Source organism: Papio anubis, chromosome 13 (assembly GCF_008728515.1).
Source record: "Papio anubis isolate 15944 chromosome 13, Panubis1.0, whole genome shotgun sequence".
NCBI classification, from domain to species: domain Eukaryota; kingdom Metazoa; phylum Chordata; class Mammalia; order Primates; family Cercopithecidae; genus Papio; species Papio anubis.
In genome coordinates this window covers 90,978,432-91,002,518 of record NC_044988.1, presented here as the reverse complement: position 1 = coordinate 91,002,518, position 24,087 = coordinate 90,978,432, and the positions used below count along the sequence as shown (strand labels likewise).

At 50.1% G+C, this 24,087-nt stretch overlaps 1 protein-coding gene across 6 annotated transcripts in view; it reads right to left on the bottom strand.

Annotated features, from left to right (window-relative positions):
• GSN (gelsolin) overlaps window positions 1–24,087 on the bottom strand; it is a 64,848-nt gene that overhangs the window by 16,154 nt on the left and 24,607 nt on the right. For 3 of the 6 annotated variants that reach the window (XM_009188152.3, XM_021927202.2, XM_003911288.3), the window contains 5 exons: window positions 14,642–14,846; window positions 13,741–13,895; window positions 5,941–6,102; window positions 4,313–4,462; window positions 2,787–2,876 (listed from right to left, as the gene is read on the bottom strand). In XM_009188152.3, the coding sequence (XP_009186416.1) occupies window positions 2,787–2,876; window positions 4,313–4,462; window positions 5,941–6,102; window positions 13,741–13,895; window positions 14,642–14,837 (753 nt within the window). In that variant the 5' untranslated portion in view covers window positions 14,838–14,846. Of the gene's footprint in view, window positions 1–2,786; window positions 2,877–4,312; window positions 4,463–5,940; window positions 6,103–13,740; window positions 13,896–14,641; window positions 14,847–16,665; window positions 16,737–16,786; window positions 17,007–24,087 lie in introns of those variants that run through there. The other 3 variants (XM_009188150.2, XM_009188151.2, XM_003911287.3) reach the window with 3 other exon arrangements.

Sequence of the window (24,087 nt, the reverse complement as noted above, 5' to 3'; positions counted from 1 at the left end):
GGGTAACTGCACATGGGAATAGAGGGCGGGATAAAATGAAGGAACATTTGGGAACTGGGTGGCAGAGGGGAACTGCATAGTTTGCTGAAAAGGTATTCAACTTTACCATTTAAAAAAAGGAGTATGCAAGGTGGATCCTTGATGAGCCAACATTGCCCTGTGGATACATATCTATGTTTACGCGCTATTAGAACAGAAGGTGCTGTATATAGAAATATTGCTTTGAAGCAATATTTGCAAAACACGCAAACTTCTGTATCTGTATTTGGAAAAAATAAAACAGGTTCTTGTTGCAAAAAAAAAAAAAAGAGAGAGAGAGAGAGAGAGAAGAGGCCGTGTGCAGTGGCACACACCTTTAATCCCAGCACTTTGGGAGGCCCAGGTGGGTGGATGGCTTGAGCCCAGGAGTTCGAGACCAGCCTGGGCAACAAGACGAGATCCCATCTCTACAAAAAATACAAAAAGTAGCAAGGCGTGGTGGCGCTTGCCTGTGGCCCCAGCTACTTGGGAGGCTGAAGTGGGAGGATCACCTGAGCCCAGGAGGTCGGGGCTGCAGTGAGTTGTGACTGCACCACCACACTCCAGCCTGGGTGACAGAGCCAGACTCTGTCTCGAAAATAAAAAAGTAAATAAAATAGAATAAAAGTAAAAAGAGCTAAATGCAACCTGGTATCCTGGATTGGAACCTAGAATGAAAACCTGGGGAAATCTGGATAAAGTCTATAGTTTAGTTAATGGTATTGAAGCAATGTCAATTTCTTAGTTTTGATAAATGTACCTGGTTATGCTAAGATGCTAAGGAGAAGCTGAGTGAATGGTATATCGGAACTCTTTGTACTATCTTTACAATTTTTCCATAAACTTAAAAATTATTCTAAAACAAAAAGTTCATTCAAGTTCAAAAAAAAAGTCTATCTTAAGAGTCAAAATCCAAAAGTTTAACAATACCCAGTTGGCAAGGCTCTGGGTAAACAGGCACAGTCTGACTCCTAACTCCAGAACCAGTACTTTTTTATTTTATTTTATTTATTTATTTGTTTATTTATTTATTTATTTTGAGATGGAGTCTTGCTCTTGTCACCCACGCTGGAGTGCAATGGCGTGATCTCGGCTCACTGCAACCTCTGCCTCCCAGGTTCAAGTGATTCTCCTCCCTTAGGAGGAGAGCTAGGATTACGGGCGCCTGCCACCATGGCTGGGTAATATTTTGTGTTTTTAGTAGAGATGGTGTTTCACCATGTTGGCCAGGCTGGTCTCAAACTCCTGACCTCACGTGATCCACCCACCTCGGCCTTCCAAAGTGCTGGGATTACAGGCATGAGCCACCACACCTGGCCCAGAACCAGTATTTTCAACCACTGACTTATTCTTCAGCCTGTGACCAGCAGTTCCTTGTCTAGGAACTTGCCTTAGTGCTATGCTGTACTTAGCACAAGTGCACCAAGAGGGACTGTCTGTAATTGGAAAAGGTGGGAACATATTAGGATTTGCTTAAATTCTTACATTCATAAAATAGAATACTATACAGCTGTTATAAAGGGTCATGTTGAGATTTATTATACAAAGATATTCTCGACCATGTTGAGTGGAAAAAAGAAGACCACAGAACAGCATGAATAGTTTGGATCCAGTTACATAAAATAGAAATGACTGGGCGTGTTGGCTCAGGTCTGTAATCCCAGCACTTTGGAAGGCTGAGGTAAGTGGATCACGTGAGCCCAGGAGTTCGAGACCAGCCTGGGCAACGTGACGAAAACTTGTCTCTACAAAAAATATGAAAGTTAGCTGGGCGTGGTGGGACCTATCTGTAGTCCCAGCTACTTAGGAGGCTGAGGCAAGAGATCGCTTGAGCCTGGTAGGTAGAGGTTGCAGTGAGCTGTGAGATGCCACTGCACTGCAGCCTGGGTGACACAGCGAGACCCTGTCTCCAAATAAAAAAATAAAATGGAAATGGAAAAGTAATTAGGCACAGAAAGCTGTGGCTGGACAAAGATGTGTTCTCTGGTGAGGAGGAGAGGCTGATTTTTTAGCTGGGTATTGTCATTTTGGTAATTAAAACACATTTTAAAAATAATACTTTTTTTTAAACTAGTGAAATTGCATGGACTTTTATTTTCTTTTTATATTTCGAATACTGCTCATTTTTTCTTTTACAATAAACATGTATTACTTCATAGTCAGCAAAAAATCAATAATGTAGCAGTTTTTCTTTGGCACTGGGGGAATCCACATCCCTATTTTGTTGTTTTACTGCAAATACTTGGGGCACAACATAAGTGTGATTGAGCCTTCTCCCAGAGCTCAGCCAAGAGAGTTCCTTCGCTGGAGCTAAGCCTCAATTCAGTTGTGAAAATCACAAGAAAGAAACCATAAATAAAGTCATTATCTGTAACCCACACCCGCAGCCTCCCCACATACACACCATTTCTGTAGTATTTCCCCAAGTATTTTCTAAGCTGTTTTCCCATCCATTTTCTCTGTGGACTCCCAGAAATCCCGCAAAGTCGACCATTCTGCTCTTCTTCCCACGTTACAGACTAGGAAACTGCGACTCAGAAAGAGAGACCTCGTGTGTGAGCGTGACACAGATGTGTCCGGAGTTGATCGCATGCTCTTAGCACAGGAAAGCAAAGGAAGTACACATGCGTCCACTGGAGATGTGAGAAAGTCGAGTCCCCCACCAAAGGGGTGCTTTGCTCAAGGTCCCACAGCAGTGGAGTGGGGAAGACCAGGTCTTCCACCTCCCTGTCCTGACCCCATGCCCAGGCAGTGCATCTGGTGCTCACCTTGTAGAGCTTGGCCAGCTTGCGGTTGGCCGCATCCTCCTTGGCGGTGTCCTCGGTACCTGCAGGCAGAGCCGGCTTGGGGCCCAGCACCTGTAGGAGATAGAGAGATGGAGAGGAAGGGTGGCTGTGAGGGAGGGGCCAGGCTCCCGGGATAGCTCCCAGGCAGGCAGGGACCACAAGGGCATCCATTGTGACCCTCCCCATGGAGTCTGACCTCCTCCAGAGACATCCTGCGTCTGCTCGCAAGTCCAGATCTGTCCATCAGAGGTCCCTTCCACCTTGTCCCCCTGACTCAGAAACTCCAGGAGAACACTCCTGCTCCTCTGCCTCCAGACAGCTCTTCAGATGTTTTGTCTACCGGCTAATTGTGGTAACTACAGCTATTGAACGCCTTCTACTGCCTGCCTTTAAAAGATCTCACTTCATCCTCGCAACCAGGCCAGGAGGCACAGATTATCACTCTTATTTTACAGAAGAGGAATCTGAGGTCTAGAGAGACGAAATCACCTACTCACACAGCTATTAGGTGGCTAAGCCAGAATCTGAACCACCATCCCTGTGGTTTCAGAGCCTATTTTCACTCCCACTGTCCCTCCCTAGCCATGGTTCGTGTCCAGGTCCCTTCCCATAATAATAATTACCCTTCTGCTCTCTCCAAAAGCTGGAATTGGATGCCCCCAGAGAGGCAGGAACCAAGTGGCATGGAGCAGAGCTCATGGTCTCCTCCTTTTCCTGGTGGATCCTGCCTCTATTGATAAGTCCTCAAAGCACAATGGCTGGCAATTCCATCATGTGACTAAATGGGCCAAAAACTACCAGGAAGAGTCAGAAGAGGAAAGAGGGGATTGGGGCTCAGTGGTCTCTTTCTGACCTTGTTCTAGCACCAAGCTGGCCCTCTGGGGATGCTGAAAGACTGTCCTCCTGAGCTCTGCAAAGGACCTGGCCCTCCCCGCTGGAGAACGCGGTTCACACTCCCAGCACAGCCTTGGGTTCCAGCCTCACCCCTCGGGAAGTCTGGGAGTTGTACAGGTAACTGATCTCCCTCACTCCCTAAAGTGATCGGGTTTGATGGAAAAACAGCCTCAAAAGTGAGGCAGGGCCAGCATGGTGACTCATGCTTGTAATCCCAGCATTTTGGGAGGTTGAGGCAGGTGGATGGTATGAACCCAGAAGCTGGAGACCAGCCTGGGCAACATGGCAAGACCTCATCCCCACAAAAAATTCAAAAATTAGCCTGGCTTGGTAGCACTCGCCTGTGGTCTCAGCTACTCGGGAGGCTGAGGCAGGAGGATCACTTGAGCCCAGGCGGTCAAGGCTGCAGTGAGCTGTGATGGTGCCCCTGCACTCCAGCCCAGGCAACAAAGAGGAAGACCCTGTCTCAAAATTTTAAAAATAAAAAGGCGGTTTATAGCAGAAGTTTTTTTCCTCAAATTCACCTCAAATTGCCTACTGAACAGAAGAAAGTCATGAGCAGCGTGTCCCCATACCCATCCCCATACCCACCCCAGTGCGCACCCCACAGGCACCTGAAGCATCGCCTCGGGCTCAGCGCCCTCCTCAGACACGTGCACTCGGGCCCGGCCACTCCGCTCGTTGTCCCGGATGCCCTTGGACACCTGCGTGGCCTTCAGTCTTTCAAACCGGTTGCTGTTGGAACCGCACCACTGGTGGATGTCCTGGAAGACAGAGACCCAGGAAGTCAGTGTCCCGTCTTCCTATAAGCCCCGCCCAGTGACAAGGCTTGGGGAGTGTGGCGTGTGGTGTGCAGGTTCACCCTGTTCTGAGCTTGCCCACGTGCATTATTCACATACAATTAAGTGTGATCTGCATACACCAGGGGATGGGAGTGCATGAATTTTTTCACATACAACTACATCTAGAATGTGTGCAAAAATATTTGCCTGCTGAAGGGAATATAAATTGGTACAATCATTTTGGGAAACCATTTGGCCATAGCCACTAAAGGCGAATACACCTATCTCCTTAGGACCCAGAATCCTCCTTCTAGGAATATACCTGACAGAAGTGCGTTCGTATGTCCACCAAAAGACTTGTGCAAGAATGTTCAGAGTAGCACTGCCTGTAATAGCCCCAAACCAGAAGCCACCGCAAGTACCCATCAACAACATAAAGGATACATAAATCGCGGTGCACCCACACAACTGAATCTTCCACAGCAAGGAAAATGAACAATCTATAACTAAATGCAACAAGACGGATGCATCTCAGAAATGTAATGTTGAGCAAAAGGTAAGACATAAAAGAGCAAGGTTCCGTGTCTATAAAGTTCAGAAACAGGCAAAAGTCATCTATGCTGTTGAGAAAGTTCAGGATGATGGTTGCCCTTGGGGTGAAGGCACCAAAAGGGGGTAACAGGGGCCTTCTAGGGGCTGGTGAGCTTCTGCTTCATGATCCAGTGTTAGGTGGGTGTGTTCGCTTTGTGTAATCCATCAAGCTGTACACTCAGGATTCACACACTCTTCTGTGTGCCTAGGATGCTTTAATAAAAAGCTTACACTAAATCAGTGTGTGCTCATGTTTGCACGGACATTATATCACAGGTATATATGCATAGGAGCTTTGGGGTAGAACGGCCGTGTCCATTTGCAGGTCTGCACTCACAGGGACTTGTGAGACGAGTGTGTACGAAGCATCACAATTCTATAAGGTAGGCCTGGGTAAGGGCATCCCACACACATGGTCATAGATCACATGCATGTGCAACTACATGTATGACATACACATGCGGGACTTTAAGCAACATACCCGAGTATACATGTGTGGGCATTCATGATGGTGCACATGTGCACACCTGGTGGGCAAAAGTCTAGAGTGTTTGCCCATGACTTTTATGTATTTATAAGCATGTGAAAAAGGACACAAGATGTACGTACGAACAGAAGGTGCCAGGAAGTCTATATGTCAATCAAAGTCCAAGTACGCACTATACCCACGGTGTGTGCTTGAGTCTACATTTGTGGGAGTCTTTGCACACAGACATATCTGTACGTGGGTCTCTCCGACTCATGAACAATGCTGGTCCCCGTGATTTGCCCATCTGTGTCTATGCATTTGTTCATGTGGATGTTCCCAAGTCCATGGTCAGGCCAGGAGTACCTCGGTGGCTCCTGGGAAAGGGGAAAGCAGGACTCACGTTGCCCAGGTCCAGGATGAAGCAGTCGCCATTGTTGAAGCTCTCCCAGGACACAGGCACCTCGGTGGCACGGACCACACGCCTACCTTTGACCTGGAAGAGTCTCTGCACCACCACCTCGTTGGGTACCACGTGCTTGAATCCCGATGCCACACCTCCTTTCTGTGGGGCCAAAGAGACAGCATTAGCCCAGGGCAGAAGGCCCAGGGAAGCTGATATGGAAGAAGGGGATAGAAATGAGGTGAAGGAAATTCTGGCTTGTGGACCAGTGGCTTTCCAGCAACACAGCAATTCTCAGTTAACTCAGGACTTTCATACCATTATCTTGTTTGAGACTGGAACATTCTGATGCCCATTTCAGAGTAGGAAACTGAGGTTTAGGAAAGCAATAAAATTTGCCCAAGGCCACACAGCTAAGAAGTGAGAGATTCCCTGCCCACTGCATCTTTCTGCCACCCATTTGAATCCCATACTCCACTAACAAGGACCCCTGTAGCCACTTTCTAAATCAAAAAACTGCAACAATTCCTTTCTCAAAACCAGCATTTCCCAAAGGCACACTAGTCCCCTAACACATTCTGCAAGCAGAGTTCTACAGTCAAATAAGCAGAGGAAATGCTTCTCACTCACCCTCTCTGACTGTTACACAATGCACATGTGCATAATAAAGGCTCTGTCAAATCCTATGGTGGATACACCTGCTTGCCTTTTGTTTTATACAGCATTTCCCTATCTTACTGAATCAAGAACTGCTTTTCTTTCTTACCCACTTTCTTTTTTTTTTCTTTCTTTCTTTTCTTTTTTTCTTTCTTTCCTTCTTTCCCTTTCTTTCCTTTCCTTCCTTCCTTTCTCTCTTTCTTCCTCTCTTTCCTTCCTCTCTCTCTCTCTCTTCCTTCCTTTCAACAGGGTCTCACTCTGTCCAGGCTGGAGTGCACTGGTGTGATCACAGCTCACTGTAACCTCAAACTCCAGGACTTGAATGATCTTCCCATCTCAGCCTCTTCAGTGGTTAAGACCACAGGCATGAGCCACTGCACCCAGCTTATTTATTTATTTTATTTTATTTTATTTCTATTGTAGACATGGGGTCTCACTATGCTGCTTAAGCTGGTCTTGAACTCCTGGCCTCAAGCGATCCTTGGGTGCTGGGATTACAGGAGTGAGTCACTGAACCCAGCCCAAGAACCACTTTTCTTCACCATATCCTGCCTCCAGCTTGAGTATTCTGCAAAAGCCACTTTGAGAGGTACTAATCCAAATCTTTCTCATCCTTCAAGGCTCTTCTGGGAAGTCTTCCTGGATTGTTACGGCCACGCCACCCTTCACGCCACCCTACGGTACCACAGCAACTGCCCCCCAGCAGTGCCTTCAAAGCAGCTGAGGGTAAGGGACAGGTGCCCCGCCACAGCAATGCTCGATGGCTTTGGGTAAGTCACCCGCCCTTTCCGAGCCTCAGGCCTCTCCTTTCTGAAGAGGAGACACAAGCTCCTGCTCCCTTACCCTCTGTCATCATTACTGCATCCCAGAGCAGGACATTCAGGAGAGCGTCCCTGCTGCAGTCACAGCTGCCCTCACTCAGCAGCAAGCCAAGGAAAGTCAGCTGGGCTTTCCTGTGAGCAGTCCCCAGCTCCGTGCCCCAGAGTTGTCAAATCAGAGTTGTAAAGGTCCTTCTACAGCACCCCACTTTACCCACGGTAAACTGATGTCCAGAGAAGTGAAGTGACTCACTCAAGGGTGCTCAGCAAGTGTGTGGCCAAGCCAAGGCTGGAAACCTTGTTTCCTCCTCCCAGTCGGGTGCTTGTCTCCCGGCTCCACACATGGGGGTGGAAGCAGAGGGCTTCCACTCAGGCCAGCAATGCAGCCACCCCATCCAGGGCCCCTCAGTCCACTACGCTAAGTCTAATTCTAGCCACACAGACTCGAGGAGGGCAAGGGGCAAAGGGAGTCCATGTATATTGGGCTCCTGCTGTGTCTTCCCGTAGTCAACAATATATGTGTTTGTGAAATGATGATGCCCACTGTGCCAGGCATTCTTCACGCATCGCCTGCAAGGGAGGCATCATTGCTCCATTGCGCAGATGAGCAAAATGGGGCCCACAGGTGATGAGACTTGCCCAAGATTATACAGATGGTAGGTGGTGGAGCTAGAATTCAAACCCAGGCGTGTCTGAATCTGTAAGATTCACATTCTTCTCTCAATATCAAGTTTTCTTTCTATTTTCTTTTGAGACAGAGTCTCGCTCTGTCACCCAGGCTGGAGTGCAGTAGTACAATCTCAATTCACTGCAGCCTCTGCCTCCTGGGTTCCAGCAATTCTTGTGCCTCAGCCTCCCGAGTAGCTGTGATTACAGATGTGCATCACCATGCCCACCTAATTTTTGTATTCTTTGTAGAGACCAAGTTTCACCATGTTGGCCAGGCTGGTCTTGAACTCCTGGCCTCACGTGATCCTCCCGCCTTGGCCTCCCAAAGTGCTGGAATTACAGGCATGAGTCACTGTGCCAGCCAATATCAGGTTTTCTTAGAGCAAAGATCACTCAGACATCCAGGATGGGAGGAAGGAACAAGCCACTATTCAGAGCCCTCTTTCAAGTAATGGATGTTTTTGGGTTGCCAGTGGCTGGAGGACCCCCTGGTGTCCCTTCTTGGTCTCAGCTAAGGCCTTTCAAGATTCCCTTGGGCCTAGCAGGGCAGCCAGTGCTCACAGAGCTGACAACCTGTCTTTCCACCCTGCTTCCAGAGCCCCTCCAAGGGAGCTGTGGGTTGGCCATGCTATGACTGACCTCGGTGCGGAGCAAGGGGTAAGACTGTGACTTCTCCTGAATTTGCTGCCCAAAACTGGGAAGCAAGACAGTAACTTTTTCCATCATCAGGAAGGAGTGAGTTGGGACTCTGGGTTGAGAGACCAGGTCTGAGGGGGCCTGAGGGCTGGATGGCCATGAGGCCTGGGATTGGAGAGCCAGGCAGAGTGCAAAGGACATAGGTCAGGGCAATGCAGCGGGAGCACAGAAAAACAGGAGGGTTCTGAGAGCAATGTAACCAAGACTGCCCGGAGCAAGTGAGGAAGAGCAGCCAGGGAAGAAAATGCAACAACCAATGCTCACCTGCACTCAGCTGTGCTTACCTGTAACCACCACAGTGGCTGCCACTTACAGAGCTTTGCCAAAGCTGGGGCACTTGCTTTAAGTGCATGCAATGAAGTCCTGACAACAAGCCCCTGAAGCAGGAACTATTAATAATTATCCCACTTCACAGGCGAGGAAACCGAGATTCAAAGAGATTAAGCATTGTGTCCAGAGCCCAGTGCTGGGCGGCAGTGCTAGGTTCTATCCCCAAGATCCCCCTGCCAGGGACCCAGCCTCATTCAGCTGTCAGCCTAGGAACTCCTGACCACGGGACTTCATTCAACTGGACATAATGAGAGAGTGGATGTGCAAACCTTTTCCAAAAGGTGCTAGAAGGACTCACTAACTGTTTCTATTGATTCCTCGGAGACAAGGAAACGGGAGCAAAGAAAAAAATTGTATCCCTCTAAATACTCATTGAAGTATGCCTTTCATTTTTGTCATTAAAATTTTTACCCTATTTTTTAAAAAGGAAAAAGGTTGCTTTATGTCATAAATCTCACTTTTTAAAAATTCTCTGTATTTACTTATAAAATAATTCTTTTTTTTTGAGACGGAGTCTCGTTCTGTCGCCCAGGCTGGAGTGCAGTGGCACGATCTTGGCTCACTGCAACCTCTGCCTCCCAGATTCAAGTGATTCTCCTGCCTCAGCCTCCCGAATAGCTGGAACTACAGGCAGCCGCCACCACGCCCTGCTAATTTTTGTATTTTTAGTAGAGACAGATTTCACCATGTTGGCCAGGCTGGTCTCGAACTCCTGACCTCAAATGATCACCCATCTCGGCCTCCCTAAGTGTTGGGATTACAAGCGTGAGCCACCGCACCCAGCCTTATAAAATAATTCTTGATGTTGAATTATTGCAGCCATGAGTTTCCTGATTAATTAATTCCTCTAATTTTACTGCTCTAGGAAATTAGAATTGGAAAGATTAATTAACAAAAATAAATTAAAGCAAGCTCTTAGAAGACATCAGTGGATCTACAAGGGCAGGGGAAAGAAGTTTTTTGAAGTTGTTCCTGTTTTTGACTATAATCTTTAGCACTGATTGTTGCTTTCTATGGTCTAATCATTAGGTGGGCAAGATTGGCATCAAATTATTTGAACAAAATTCTATAGGATAAATTGTTTTAAAAGCCACTTTCCAAATTAAAGTGATTACATATATATGCATCTGTCTATCTATATACGTTCAGAGAGAAAGAAATTAGCCACTATATGCTATATATCTCCAAGGGTAGAATCTTGTTGGGGGGGCTTTTATTTTCTAGAACCTATATTTCTGTAATGTTTGACATTTTACAATAAGCTTATATTACTCTTGTAGTCAGAAGAAAGGGGAAAAAAGCGAAGAAGATTTACATGAAAACAAAAGTTAAACTGTTTCTAAAACCAAGAAAAATGAATTGATCAGGCTTGGTCCCCTCTACCTTCTAAACTCAGAGCTCTTTATCTAAGGAATAGGAGGGAGGGAGGACAGAAAGATTCCAGTGATTCTATGGGTTCCCAATTGTGTTCCTCAGGTCCAAGGGCTCCTAGGTCTCTGCACAGCCCAGATTCCATTTGAACAATGGGTTTCAAATAACCCAGCCCCAGGGGGTCTCCAGGGTTCAGTCCAAAAATGGGGGTCTGGGGAGTGGGAGGAGGAGGGTCGGGAATCAAGGGATTCTGAACTCTCTTGCAGGGCAGCGACCTACGGATTTGGGGGTCATAGAACAAGAGGGCCAAGCCCCAAGTCAGCCCTTTCTAGTGGCTCGCTGTCCCCTCCCTGCCCCTTCTCACACTCCGAGGACAGAATTGGCTTAGAGGAAGAGGCTTTCACAGGAACAAGTCTTGCGTAACAAGCCCTGCTCCTCGGGGATCTATAATTGATGAGGGCGCCGGGGCGAGAACCTTGGCCTGGACCTGCCAAGTGCGGGGGCAGCCTGAGGACTTGCAGAAGGTGGTAAACAGGATCAGCCCTGGGCCTCCCGTTCGCACCAGGAGCCAGCGCCTTTCAGGATGGAAGCCCCAAATCTGGGCCCAGCTGGAGCCCAGATCGTCAAGTGTGATCCAAGAACATCCTGGAAAATCATCAGCAGTCAGGGAACCTGGCTATCCACGTCGATCCCAGGCCATATCCGAGCTAGATCAAAGATCAGGGAACCTTCAAATGTCGACTCTGAACCAGGTCTGTGCTAGGCCCTTCACGCTTGGGTTTGCACCCTAATCCAGTCACTTACTAGCTGTGTGACCTTGGACAAGTTGCTTAACATCTCTGTGTCTTAGTAGCTTCATTTATAAAATGGTGCTAACAGATACCCTACCTGTTAGGGTAAAATGAGTTAAATGAGTAAAGCACTCAGAAGAGTCCCTGACACACAGAAAGTAATAGATAAGTGTTCAATGATAAGCATCTTTTACCAGCTGTGTGAACTTAGGCAAGTTAGTTTACTCCTCTGAGCCTCAGCTTCCTCATCTATGAAATGGGAGCATTACCATCTACCCTAAAGGCTATAGTGACAATTAAATGAGATCTTGTAGTCAAGGCTTAATACACGGTAAGGGTTCTTATCATCCTTGTTTATTTCTAAAAATCCAGGGAGCCTATGACCTGCTCTGCAACATTCTCTGACCTGGAAAATCATCCTTCCTGTGTATATGAGAACTCTCATATTTGTAACCATGTTAGACCGTCAGGTTATGCCCTAAGAAACGGTGACTAAGACAAGATAGATTAGCAAACACCTACTCATCTATCTCATCCCTGAACCCCTCTCAGAACTGAGCAGTCCCTGGGATCCCACCTGTCACCCAACGTGGAGGCAATGGATTGACTCTTCGTGAGCCTGCCAGTCTCCCCAACTCCTCGGGACACTTTCAAGGGCAGGGACCCACCTTCTTCACTTGGGCACCCTGGCACCCATCACGTGGCCTGGCAGGGGTAAGGGAATACAAGCCTGGTTTGAATGTAGCTTATGTGACCTCTCTGAGCCTCCAGTCTCATCTGTAAAATGGAATTGGAGTTCCTTACCTCCCAGGACAGTTGTGAGGCTGAAATGAGATAACCTACATTCCCGGTATCATGTCTGCCACAGTGTAGCAACAACAAGCCGGTGCTGCTGTTACTGAGGCTCAGTGAATGTTTGTTGAATGAATGATGAATGGAGGATGAGTGATAACACCCACCCAAAGATACACGACTTGCCCAAAGTCTCACAGCAATTACAGGAGGTAGCCTTGCGACCTCAATCCCAATCTCTGTGATTCCTGGGCAAGTGCTCTTTCCACTTCTTGCTCCAGAAGTTGCAAAAAGACCTGGTCCTTCTGCAGCTCAGGGACCTGGTTCCCAAACTTCTTACCTCTCCTTCTGCAAGGTGTCAAGGCCCCAGAAAGGACTGCAGGAAGAAGGCAGAGCTGGACAGCTTAGCAGGAGGAGCTCAGTGCAAAGGGAAACTGGCACACAGGGGGCTCCAGGGAATCCAACCCAGCCCTGCCCAGTCCTGGACTGTGGTTCCCAGGACACACCCTGCCTGTTGCTATCTGAGTCTCAATGACGCTTTCCCATCATTCAATCTCTTGTGCCTCACCAGGGCAGACAAGGTCACCCTCCATTGACACAGATGATGCTGAGGTCCAGAGAGGAACAGTGATTTCTCTAAGGTCACACAGCACATCAGCAGCACAGACAGGCTTGAACCCTACCCTAGGACCCTGGTCATTAGAAGTTTGTTGGTATAGTGGAAAGAATGCTGAGAGTTAGAACATCTGGGTTCTAGTCCTTGGTCTGGCACCAATTCTCTGTGTGACTCTAGGCCAATTGTTTAAGCCTTTCTGCATCTCAGTTCCCCTTCTCCTCCAGTAAAATGAGATTTGGACTCTGACATTAAGGCCCACCTGGCTGTGAAAGCCTGTGATCCGCCTCTCTGTCCTGACCAAGGAAAACCCCAGCTTTGTAAAACTACAGTGTTCCCAGAGCCCTTCCAGATGGCAAGCCCCACGCAAGGCATTTCCCAGCCACCCCTGCACCAAATCCTCTCCCAGTCCTGTAGGGCAGGTACAACTGGCTCTCAGGTAACCAGAGAGGAAAGGGAGGCTCAAGGAGGTCAAGTGGCTTGCAGGAAGTTACCAGCATATTAGGGTGCAGTCTCATGGAGCTCCCAGTTTGGCCTTGCTCTGCCCCACCTGGCTAGGAGCTTGGGAAAAGAGCTCCGTCTTGGTCCAGACTGCGAAAAGTTCAAGTTCAAAGGGGATTCTAGCGAACAGAAAGAGGGATGTGACTAGCAATGCCCTATTAAATACCTAATACGGGGCCTTCTGTTCACAAGGCCCTAAGAATTAAGGGGTACCAGAACAGGACCAGGCCAAAGCCCCCTGGGGCCTGCAAGAACTAGCTTTCTACCTCTGGCCCACTCCTCACTGTTGGGGGCTAGGAAAACAACACTATGAACTTACGGGGAATTTTCTTCTCCCCATTTTAAGATAAGGAACCAGAGGCTCAGAAAGGCCGTGTGATTTGTCCAACTTCACACAGCTAGAAAGAGGCGAGGATTTAAACACAACATTGGTTGACTCCAAAGCCTGACCTCTGATCGGTCTGCCCACCGCATCACAAGGCCGAAAGATAGATGGGCCTGAGTGAGCCCTGTTACTGGTGCATCTGTCCCTACTGCTCAAGCAAGGTGGGGCCCAACCCACCTTGTATTTCAGGCCAGACTTGAAGTAGCCTAGGAAGGTGGCCGACTCGAAGCCCTGGACCTCACGGTGCTGCACAGCCCGGCCGTTCAGGTAGTCATCCAGCTGCACGGTAAAGATGGCGGCCGCCCCGCTCTCATCCTGGCTGCACTCATTGCCTAGGGGACATCGGAACAGCATGAGCCTGGTTTCCCAGAAGTACCCCAGACCCCTGGGGAAGAGGAGGATGAGGAGGAGGAACCCCAGCACTGCCCTGACCTAGCTGTAGAAGCTGAGAAAGCCCTTGCCTTCTGTGAGCTTCAGTTAACCCATCTGTATAATGGGACGATGGACCTCATTTTTCTCTAAGCATCCTCCCAGCTCTGTCACATTCCCCTACATTCATTCTCAGCCCTCCTGAGCGTAAACTCAGGACTGGGAGCATCAGCTCAATTCACAGATTAGGAAACTGAGGCTCAGCAAGGGGGCAGGACTTATAGCATCCCACAGCAGAGGTGTGGCAGGGACTCCAGGCTCCTGACTCAAGGGCAAACTGGGGAGTGCCTGGAGCTGGGCCAGGGAGGTTGTGGAGGGGCCCAGGGTCTCCAATTCACCCACAGTTCTGAGTGTCACAGTAAGGCGTTTAACCCTCATGACATTCCTGTGAGATAGGGCAGAGCTATCATCATGTCCACTCCACAGGGACATTGAGTGACTTGCCAAAGGGCAGAACGTGAGTCAGGGGCAGAGTAGGGGTGTGAACTTGGCCAGGCTGGCTCTAGAGTCTAAGGGCACAAACCACCAGTCAAGGGCCCGGCGCATACTAGGTGCACTCAATAATCAGTTCCCTTCCTGGGGACCATGCCTCAAAGGTCTGTACTGTTCAGAACGGGCGCTGGGGCAGGGGCTGGGGGGCCAGCCTCACCCAGCCAGTAGTGGAGGTCGTACTGCAGATTCCCATTCCTCAGCTGCACTGTCTTCAGGATGACGTAAGCATCGCCCGTGAAGAAGTCTCCATAAAGGTTGGTGGGCACGGGCACCAGATCAAACTTCTCCACACGCCAGATCTGCAGGCCAGGCTCCTTCCCTGCCTTGAGGAACTCGGGGTGTTCCACCACCATGCTGTTGGGCTGGGAAGAGACAGGGCAGAGCCTAAGCAGGGGCAGGGTCCTGGCAGGGAAATGCCCCGGGCATGAGGGAGGGCGGTTTCCAGCACCAAGAGCATCTCACTTGAGCCTCCTGCTCTCCCCACGCCCCAGGCAAGTCTATCCCCTTCTGAGCACCCTGTCTCAATGAGTCAACAAACAGGACAAGAGTTTTATGCTTCAAATCCTGTGCCCTGGCCAGCATCTGTCCCTCCTACTTAGCCCTCTTCGGCTTTTTCTGGTGATGGAGGATACAGAGGGCTCTACCTCCCTGCTCCTTTCTTTTCTTTCTTTCTTTCTTTTTTTTTTTTTTTTTTTTTGGTGAGACAGAGCCTCGTACTGTTGCCCGGGCTGGAGTGCAATGGTACAATCTCGACTCACTGCAACCTCTGTCTCCCGGGTTCAAGCAATTCTCCTGCCTCAGCCTCCTGAGTAGCTGGGATTACAGGCACGTGCTACTACGTCTGGCTAATTTTGTATTTTTAGTAGAGATGGGGTTTCGCCATGTTGGTCAGGCTGGTCTAGAACTCCTTGACCTCAGGTGATCCACCTGCCTCGGCCTCCCAAAGTGTTGGGATTACAGGCGTGAGCCACCACGCCCGGCCTCCCTTCTTTTCTTATTGCCAATTGGATGTGATAACCAAGGCACAGAGAGGTGAAGGGACTCTGCCGGGGGACCTCCAGCTAGGAAACAGTGTAGCAGGGGTTGTCCTGGGCTCCAAGATCATAAGCTCTGGGACTATGGGTAGACCCCTCAGATGGCAATAGTAAATCTAAGGGTCCCCAGGGCCTCAGCTTGCTCCCTTCCAGCATCTTCAATGGCTCTTACAACTAAAGGGCCCTCCGAGAGCTCATTACCCAACCCCAATCTGCAGATAGAGAAACTGAGGCTCAAAGAGGGGAAAGGACTGACCGAAGGTCACACAGCCTGTTTGCTTTTGCTCTTTGGAAGTGGAAAGATTTCCAGCACGGGGCCTGGTAGACAGCAGGCGCTAGCTCTGTGCATGCTAAATGGGTACACTCGCAAACCGAGGTGAGCCCACCTGAGCCTCCCGTGATCCACAGGAACCCCCTGTCCTCCCTGCACCCATCCCCATCATACCCCCAAGAAGGGTCCAAATGGCTGAGCCCTAGTGGCCTCCTGAGCTGTCTGCCTCCTCCCTCCTGCCCCGCAACATCCCACCCCCAAATTGCATTTCTTGGAAGAGACGAGGATGCACCAGGGTCTGCAGGAGGCTGTTGGAGATGAGGTGGTTAAAAATGGGGCGGCTGTTAGACATGCACTGGGGCGGGGGCCGGGGTGGGCACAAGAGGGTTAGGCTGGAATCGAGGACAAAAATCAGCAGGTGCAGGTCACCTCTGGCCGGAGAAGAGATCTGGTGGGAGTAAAAATCAGAGGGGAGAAGTCAGAGAAACCAGGCAGGGAGAGGGAGAAGAACTCAGGCAGAAGGTGGAAAAACACGAAACCAGACAGGGCAGGGAAGACAGCAGCAAGGAGAGAAGAAATGATAGTAATGACCATAAGCAAACAGGTGAGGTCCTACAAGGAAGAAGGAAATATTGGAGAGGGAGAGAGATCAAATGAGAACAAGGAATCGGAAATGGAAGAAGACATCAGAAGAGGGAAGGAGAGAAATGAGGCAGAGGGGAGAAGAAAACAGAGAAGGGAAAGGAGAAATCAGGAGGCGGGGGAAAAGAAATCCGGCCAAGGTGAGGTTAGCTTCCTGGGAGGGAACAGCCAGGGCCCCCAGGCTCCCACCCTCATCTGCGAGCCAGGGCCCCAGAAGCAGCAAGAGATACTTACAAAGCAACAAAACAGTTTTTCCATTCTAGACCTGAATTACTCCCCTTTTCCTAGCGCTGTATCTGCAAGAACTTACAATAGAGAGTTACTCTGGGAGCCCCGGGGCCCCCCGGGCACTCACCCGCGCCTCGGGCACCCGCCCCTGGGATGCCCTCGCCTGGGACGCCCCCTGCGACGCAATGGCCGCACGCGCGCGGACGGGCAGCGACAGCGCGCACAGCGCCAGGAACAGCGCGCAGGGCAGCGCGGGCGCGGGGCGATGCGGAGCCATGGTGGCGACAGCGGCAGGGGACCCAGTCGGCAGCAGCGGCCTCGGGTCACCGACCTTAAGTAGCCGCCCGCCCATCCCGCCCAAACCCGGGACCGCCCCGCAGGGAGGGCGTGGGGCGGGGATAGGTCTCGGATCTTGGAGACATCTGGGTTCCCACCGGGATCGACCCGACAGGGCGCGGCAGTTCCTGCACCCCAGATCCGGGGCGGAGACCCAGCAACGGGCTTGGCATACAGCAGGCGCTAGCTCTGTGCACGCTAAATGGGCGCAGGCACGAACCGTGGTGAGCCCAGCTGAGCCTCCTGTGACCCACGCGAGCCCCCTCTCCTTTCCGCACTTAACGTCTCCAGCAAAAAAATAACATGAACTAACAATTTTTGAAAGCTTTTTACCGACGCATCAGCACATACTTTTCAGAGATGGTACAATGGCCAACCCATTTTACAGAGGGCGGAACAGTGCAGGGTGGTGAAGCAACTTGCACACAGCTTGCAAATGGTGCTGCCTGGATTTGAACTCAGGCAGCAGTGGGCCTGGGCAGAACCCCCACCAGGCAGCATGCACCGCAGCAGGGCAGGGGACCCGGCTCCCCTGGGCAGGTGAAACCAGCAGGACTCAGCTGGGCAGACGGCTCAGCTCCTGGGATAGCCCCTCCTACTTTACCCAAGACGGCCTTTCTTTCCTTCTTTTTAAAAAGTGTTTGTGTTTTCAAAGTTTTATTTTGATCAAAACGTAAAGTCACATGTCTGTACACAGCTGTTTCCTCTCCCTCCCATTTACCTCTCCCCAGGGACAAGCACTGCTATCTACCTCTTTTAGCTGATGGTTCAGGGTTTACCTTCAGGTCTCTAAACAAGCCCTTGTTACTTCTTGAAGTTGTTTTGTTTGGTTTCCATTTTAGGTACTATTCATTGACTCCCCTGGGGGAAGACAGAGTTTGCCTTTCCTCCTCACTCCCAGGCTCCCTTCCCATCCCCACCCCTCCACCCTCCCACTAGAGTCACTGGGTTAGGGGAAGAGCTATCCAAACTGAAGGCCTGCTTCCCACCTCCTCCAACCCCTCCTCTCCCTCCTAGCACTGTGCAGAATCCAGCTGCTCCACCTCTAAGTTCTCTTTGTATCCCAGACCTCCCTTTCACCCTGCAGCCTGATGCAGTGACAGGAAAGAGGACTGGAGAGTTGGAGAGCTGGCTTTCATTCCCACCTCCACTGTGCATGTTTTCAATGTCTCATTCTTCTCATCTACTAAATGAGTACAGTAGTTGAGGATTAAATCAGTCTGAGGGTATGAAAATAGCCCGGCCAGCAGCTAGGTAAATGTGAGTTCTCCACCCCCTCCCCAGAAACTATGGTCCCCCTTCCCAGCTCCTCCGGAAGTCCAGCCTCTATCTAATCAGGCTGAAGTTTGCCCTCTCCCACTCACAACTTGCTCCCACCTAAGGGGGGATGTGGTTCAGATAAAAGGCTAAAGGAACACAGAGGAGACAGTTCAGGCTGCAGAGATTATAAGAAGGCTTTGTGGAGAAAGGGACTTGTGACCCAGGCCTTGAATGACAGGGAGGATGGAGATTAAGAAGAAAAGACATTCCAGGGGGAGGGGACACATAGGCAAAGGGCAGGCAAACATAACCATATCCAGTGAATTACCCGGGGTCCAGCAGGAAACACAGGGAGCAAGAGGAGAGGAGGCTGCAGAGGGCAGCAGGGGTCACCAAGGCCTGTGTGCCACACTGAAGAGTCTGAACTTGTCTTGGTGTCTGTGGGGGGCCCCAGAAGGATACCTGAGTTCTCAGAGCTCCAAGTCCAGGCCTGGGCCTGCCCAGCCTGCAGTGGGCCAGCTCTGGCCTAAATTCAGAGAGCTCTCCCTTCCCCCTAGCCATTTGGAGGATGATATTATAAAAAAAAAAATCCACAGCTCCCATAGGCTCTTAATGGAAGCATAAACCAGTTTCACCTCTCTAGATAGCAATTTGTCCAAACTGAAAACACACAATGCAACAACAGTTTCACTTTCTACAGAATTACTTACCAACAAACACAAAAATATATGTGCAAGGATGTTCACTGAAGCATTGTTTGAAGAAAACTGGAAGGGACCCAAATGTCCTGGTTAAATAAATGAGGGAGCCACCACACAATGGACACTATGCAGCTGTGAAAAAAGAATGAGCTACATCTGATTGTGCCTGGCACATAGTAGGCACTCAGTAAACACAGGGAGATCTCCAAATGCAGAAAGCAATTGCACAATAATGGCTATAGTATAGCTCCTCTTCTCCTTTTTACAATGGTGCCTGTTTTTGCATACACCCTTAAAAAATCAGAGAGTAAGCACCAAACTGTTAAGGCCATTTGCTGGAAAGGGAAGGAGGAGAACTTCATCCTCGAACATTGCCGTGGCTGCCTGAGGCTGGAGGAAGTACCTAGATCACTGCAGTTGGCATGAGGGAACTTTTCAGGGTGATAAAAATATTCTAACACTGGATTACGGTGAAGATTATACAACCAATTAAATCTACTAAAATTCATAGAACTACATGTATACTTAGTGAGTGAATCATTATGATATGTAAATTATACCTCAATATACTAGCTGAAAAAATTGTAAAAAGCATTGCTATAGTGTTTGAAACTTTACAAGTATATATCCAATATAGTTTTATTCTTTTATAGAACACAAATCCCTTTGTTTTATAAGAAACAATCCCTTTTAAAACATGCTTACAGTGATGCCTGCTCATTAGACAGTTTGGAAAATTCAAACAAGTAGGAAGAAATTTTCTTAGCCGCCCAGCCCCCAGACTGAACCTGGGCCAGCAACTGCCCAGCTGAGTGGCCCCTTCCGGAGCAGTGTGACTCTGACCTGCATAGTTGGTGATTAATAGAGGGGCTGCTGTGGCTTGACCTTGGCCCCAGAGGCCACTGACCATCAGCCCAAGGACCACGTTAATGATCATGAAGGGCCTGCAGCTTTGCCCACTATATAGCACTGGAGCCCAAGCCCTTGGCACGGGAGAGCTGGTGAACAGACCCCACCCTTGCCCTCTGGGAGCCCTCACTACAGACCCTGGAGCCCTTGCTACAGGGCACTGATGAGTGGAGACCATGATGGGAGCAACATTGTCTTACTCTGCTTCCAGCCTGGAAGAAGATGTATGAGTTCAAGGGAATGGGGGAATTCGGGTACAAAAGAAGGGCCCCTAGGTGGAAAGGAAGAGGCCCCAGTGCTAGGGCTGGCTCTGCCACTGACTTCCTGGGTGACTTTGGGCAAGTCACTGTACCTTTCTGGGCTTCAGTGTCTTCGTATGCAAAATACAGGGTAGGGCCTGATGCTCTGACTCTAAGCCTCTTTCCTAGTCCCAGCACTCCCAGATACTGGTTGTACAACCAAATCCAGGACCTACAAGTCTCTGAGCTTCAGGGTTCCCATCTGTAAAATGGGCACATTGGACCAGGTCACCTCTACAGGCCCTTCTGGATCAGACAGTCCACGGCCCCTGACTTGAGGAAGGAGGCACTGCAGTCACTGACAGCAGCATGCCACCTCACCTCTGGGCCCAGCCTGGGAAACTGAGACTCAGGGAGGTTCAAGTCACTCAACTAGAAAGAAGTGTTGCCGAGATTCAAACACAAGTCTGACTGGTTTCAGAGCCCAGGCTCTGTGTGCGGAGATCAAGCAGGAGCTCCTAGCACCACCTGGCCCGGGCAGGGAGCAGCAGCGCCCTCTCCAGGTGACAGGCTACATCAATCAAGCCCGAGTCAAACCTGGCAGCCAGGAGTCTCCGGGGCAGCCGTCCCCACGACACTTCCCAGGCCAGGGCAGGAGATGATACCGGGAAAGCCCTCTAGCCATTCACACACCTGATGTGAGTGCCCAGGCCAAAGGCCTGGAAGATCCCCAGGCTGTGGCCACTTAGTGCGGGACTGGTTGTGGCACCTGCACTCTGGGCCACATGGCACTCAGGTCTGGCATGGTTCCTTTGATTTGGAGGCAGTCCTTCTGCTACCACCTCAGTACCTGAGCACGTCCTGGTCTCTGCGCTTCTCCGCACCTCGGAGATCTCCTTGACCTCTGATCTCAGCTGTTCCCGGGTCCACCTCCAGGCACACAGTAGGCAGATTATCTGTGTCTGCCACAGGATGGGGACTATACTGCCCATGTCCCCCTGGGGTCTCTCCCCTGTAGTTGACCCAGGACCTCCACAACACAACCAGCTCTGGGCCCTCCTTCCCTCTGTAACCTTGTGGGACTCCCAGGACAGCTACCAGAGACCAGAGGAGGTGGCCTCCCCACCCTCTTCCACAGTGTACAAAAAGGCCTTGGCTGGGCCTGGAAGACACCACCCTGTTCTTTTCTCTTTACTCCAAACACTGTTGTTCTTGATTTTCCAGGCAGCCAGGCACTCATGGAAAGCCCTCTCTTGGAGTCTATTTGCTTTTTGGCTCACTGCTGTTCTCTTGGTCCTCCCGGGAGCACCCGCCCTTCTGGCCAGGGATTTTGCTAACTGGGACAATGGTCAGTAAACAAGAGAAGCCAGTTATGAAACCCAGTGAAACTGGACAGGGCCTGGACAAGTTCTGGCAAGCTCTGTGGACAGGTTTTCGAATCTGGACTCAGCTCCTGCAATCAAGACCTCAGTTTCCTCATCTATAAAAGGGGGAGAATGGTACCTAGAGCACGGAGCAGTGAGGAAGCCCAGGATGTGACGCACAGGAGCTCCCCAAAAGTAAGCACTCTTCTTTCTGAGCAGCCTGGCTTCTGTACAGAGGCCTGCCTTCAGTATGTGATGGTGCGGGAGAAAGGTTACAGATTTCACAGTAAGACGCTAGAGTTCAGGTCTGGGCTGTGTAAGGTGGAGCAAGTTACCTTCCCTCTCTGAGCCTCAGGTCACTCGTCTGTAAACAGGGACAGTGATGCCCAGTTGCAGGACTTTTGGGGGAACAGGAGTGAGACTGCTGGAGTATGTTGTTCAGAGCAGGACTTATTAGCAGCAGTCAGCGGTCATTAGTCTGTCTTCTCTTTTGTAGATGATCACACCAAGAACAAGAGGGTGACTTTTCAGGGTCACAAAGCCAAACAAGTGCCTGGCAGAGTAGATCTAGAACTCAGCTCTCTCAAAAACCAGGCCAGAACTGAGGCCCGGGTCTCCATGACACAGCGGTGCTCCCCGTCGGGGCTGGCTGGGCTTCTGCTTTGGCCAAATCCATCCTGGGAGTGGACAGCTGCTGGGGAGGTGGCCAGCGGGGCTTGGCTGAAGCCAACTCCAGGAGACCAACTGTCTCAGGGACCAGAGCCATGGCCCTTTCCCAGCTTCCGGAGCCAACCCCACCTAGTGCTGGGACCGGGCTGGACAAAGACCCCATGCCCCGGAAGTAGCCAGATTTGGCCATGGGTTTGAGCTCTGGGCCGTTCTTGCTAGGACCCACTTCAGCAGTCGTCTCCCCTGCTCTCGGGGAGGAAATGGCCCTGAGAGGCGTGGTGGCTTAGTAGCCAGGGCTGCAAATAACTATGTCCTAGCCCCTTCAGCACCCCACCACCCACCCCTGGGGAGTCCAGGCACAAATGCAAATCTGCAGCAAGACAGGGAGGCCTGGCTGCAGATGCTGGGACCATGGAACCAGTAGAAGACTTTGGAGAGACATAGGCTCTGCAGAGCTGCAGGGGAAGGCAGGGTCTACAATGCCCAGCTGGAGTCAGAATGAGCAGGAGAAGCCACAGGAGGCAGCTTCCTGCTCTGCAGGGGAAGGACTTTCCAAGAGGGAGAAAAACAGAGAGCAACCTTCTGTGTGTGACTGTGGAAAGAGCTCCCACCAGAAATGCCTGCGTTTAAGTCCCCGGTCTGTCACTTATTAGCAGTGTGGCTTTGAGCAAGTCGCTCTGGCTCTCTGAGCCTCAGTTTCCTCATCTATAAAACAGGGATTATAATACCTTTTTCTGAGGGTAGTTGTGTGAATTTAATAAGGTAAAGAACATTTGGGGCTTAGCACAGCGCTTGGTACAGAGTAAGCACATATAAAGGAGGCTGCTTTTATTGTTAAAGGAGAGACTTGGATAAGCGTCTATCTCTCTGCGCCTCAGTTTCCTTATGTGTAAGATAGGGTTAAAAATGCCTTACCTCTTCTTTTTTTTTTTTTTTTTTTTTAAAGATGGGGTCTCACTCTGTCGCCCAGGCTGGAGTGCAGGTTCGTGATCTCGGGTCATGCAACCTCTACCTCCCAGGTTCAAGTGATTTCCAGCTAATTTTTGTATTTTTAGTAGAGGCAAGGTTTTACCATGTTGGCCAGGCTGGTCTCGAATTCCTAACCTCAAGTGATCTGCCTGCCTTGGACTCCCAAAGTGCTAGGATTACAGGTGTGAACAACCACACCCGGCCTATTAAATGGCAAACTTTATGTTGTGTGTATATCAACACAGTTTAAAAACAAACAAACAAACAAAAAATGGAAAGACAAATGCTGGTTTCCTTCCCCTTTTCCAGATAATGAGCTGCCCAGTGGTGATATGGTTGAGAGGACGCAGGTGGCAAGAAAATCCGCCCATGTCTAAGAACCCTTCAGGCCCTGGGACTCAAGGATGCTAAAAGACACACGGCGAAAAGCAAACAAGTTTGTGCATCTGGCCAGGGTACCCGCCTGCCTGCCTAGGGATCAGATTCATCCTTCACTGGGATCTACCAGGAATGCTGGAAGCTTCCCCAGGCCAACCACCTTCCTGATGGGGACAATGAATGATGCAGGACACCAGATGATGGCACCACATCCCTCCTCCTGCTGGCTCCAAACAAAGCCCTTCTCTCTCCTCAAGCCTCCCATATTAACTACTTTCAAGATTTCCTCCTTGCTGGGCTCTGGCAAGATGTGTGAGCCCATTGTCTGGATGTGGAAAATCGGGGTCAAAGGGCCTTTCTTGAAGGCTAGTTGAAAGGATTAAATGAGACCATAAATGTGAGGGATCCGAGGACCATGCCCTGCAAAGGCAACCTGCAGGGAGAACTCCCTGAGAAAGACAAAAGGGGGCAGGTGCAGCGAAGAGGGAAAAGACAGCGGGCTCCAGGAGTGCCTGCAGAGTCTCTGTGGGCCGGAGATACCAAAAATGATCAACAGGGTGAGGATGAGTGACCTTCCAACCTAAGGAATCTGAGGCAACATAC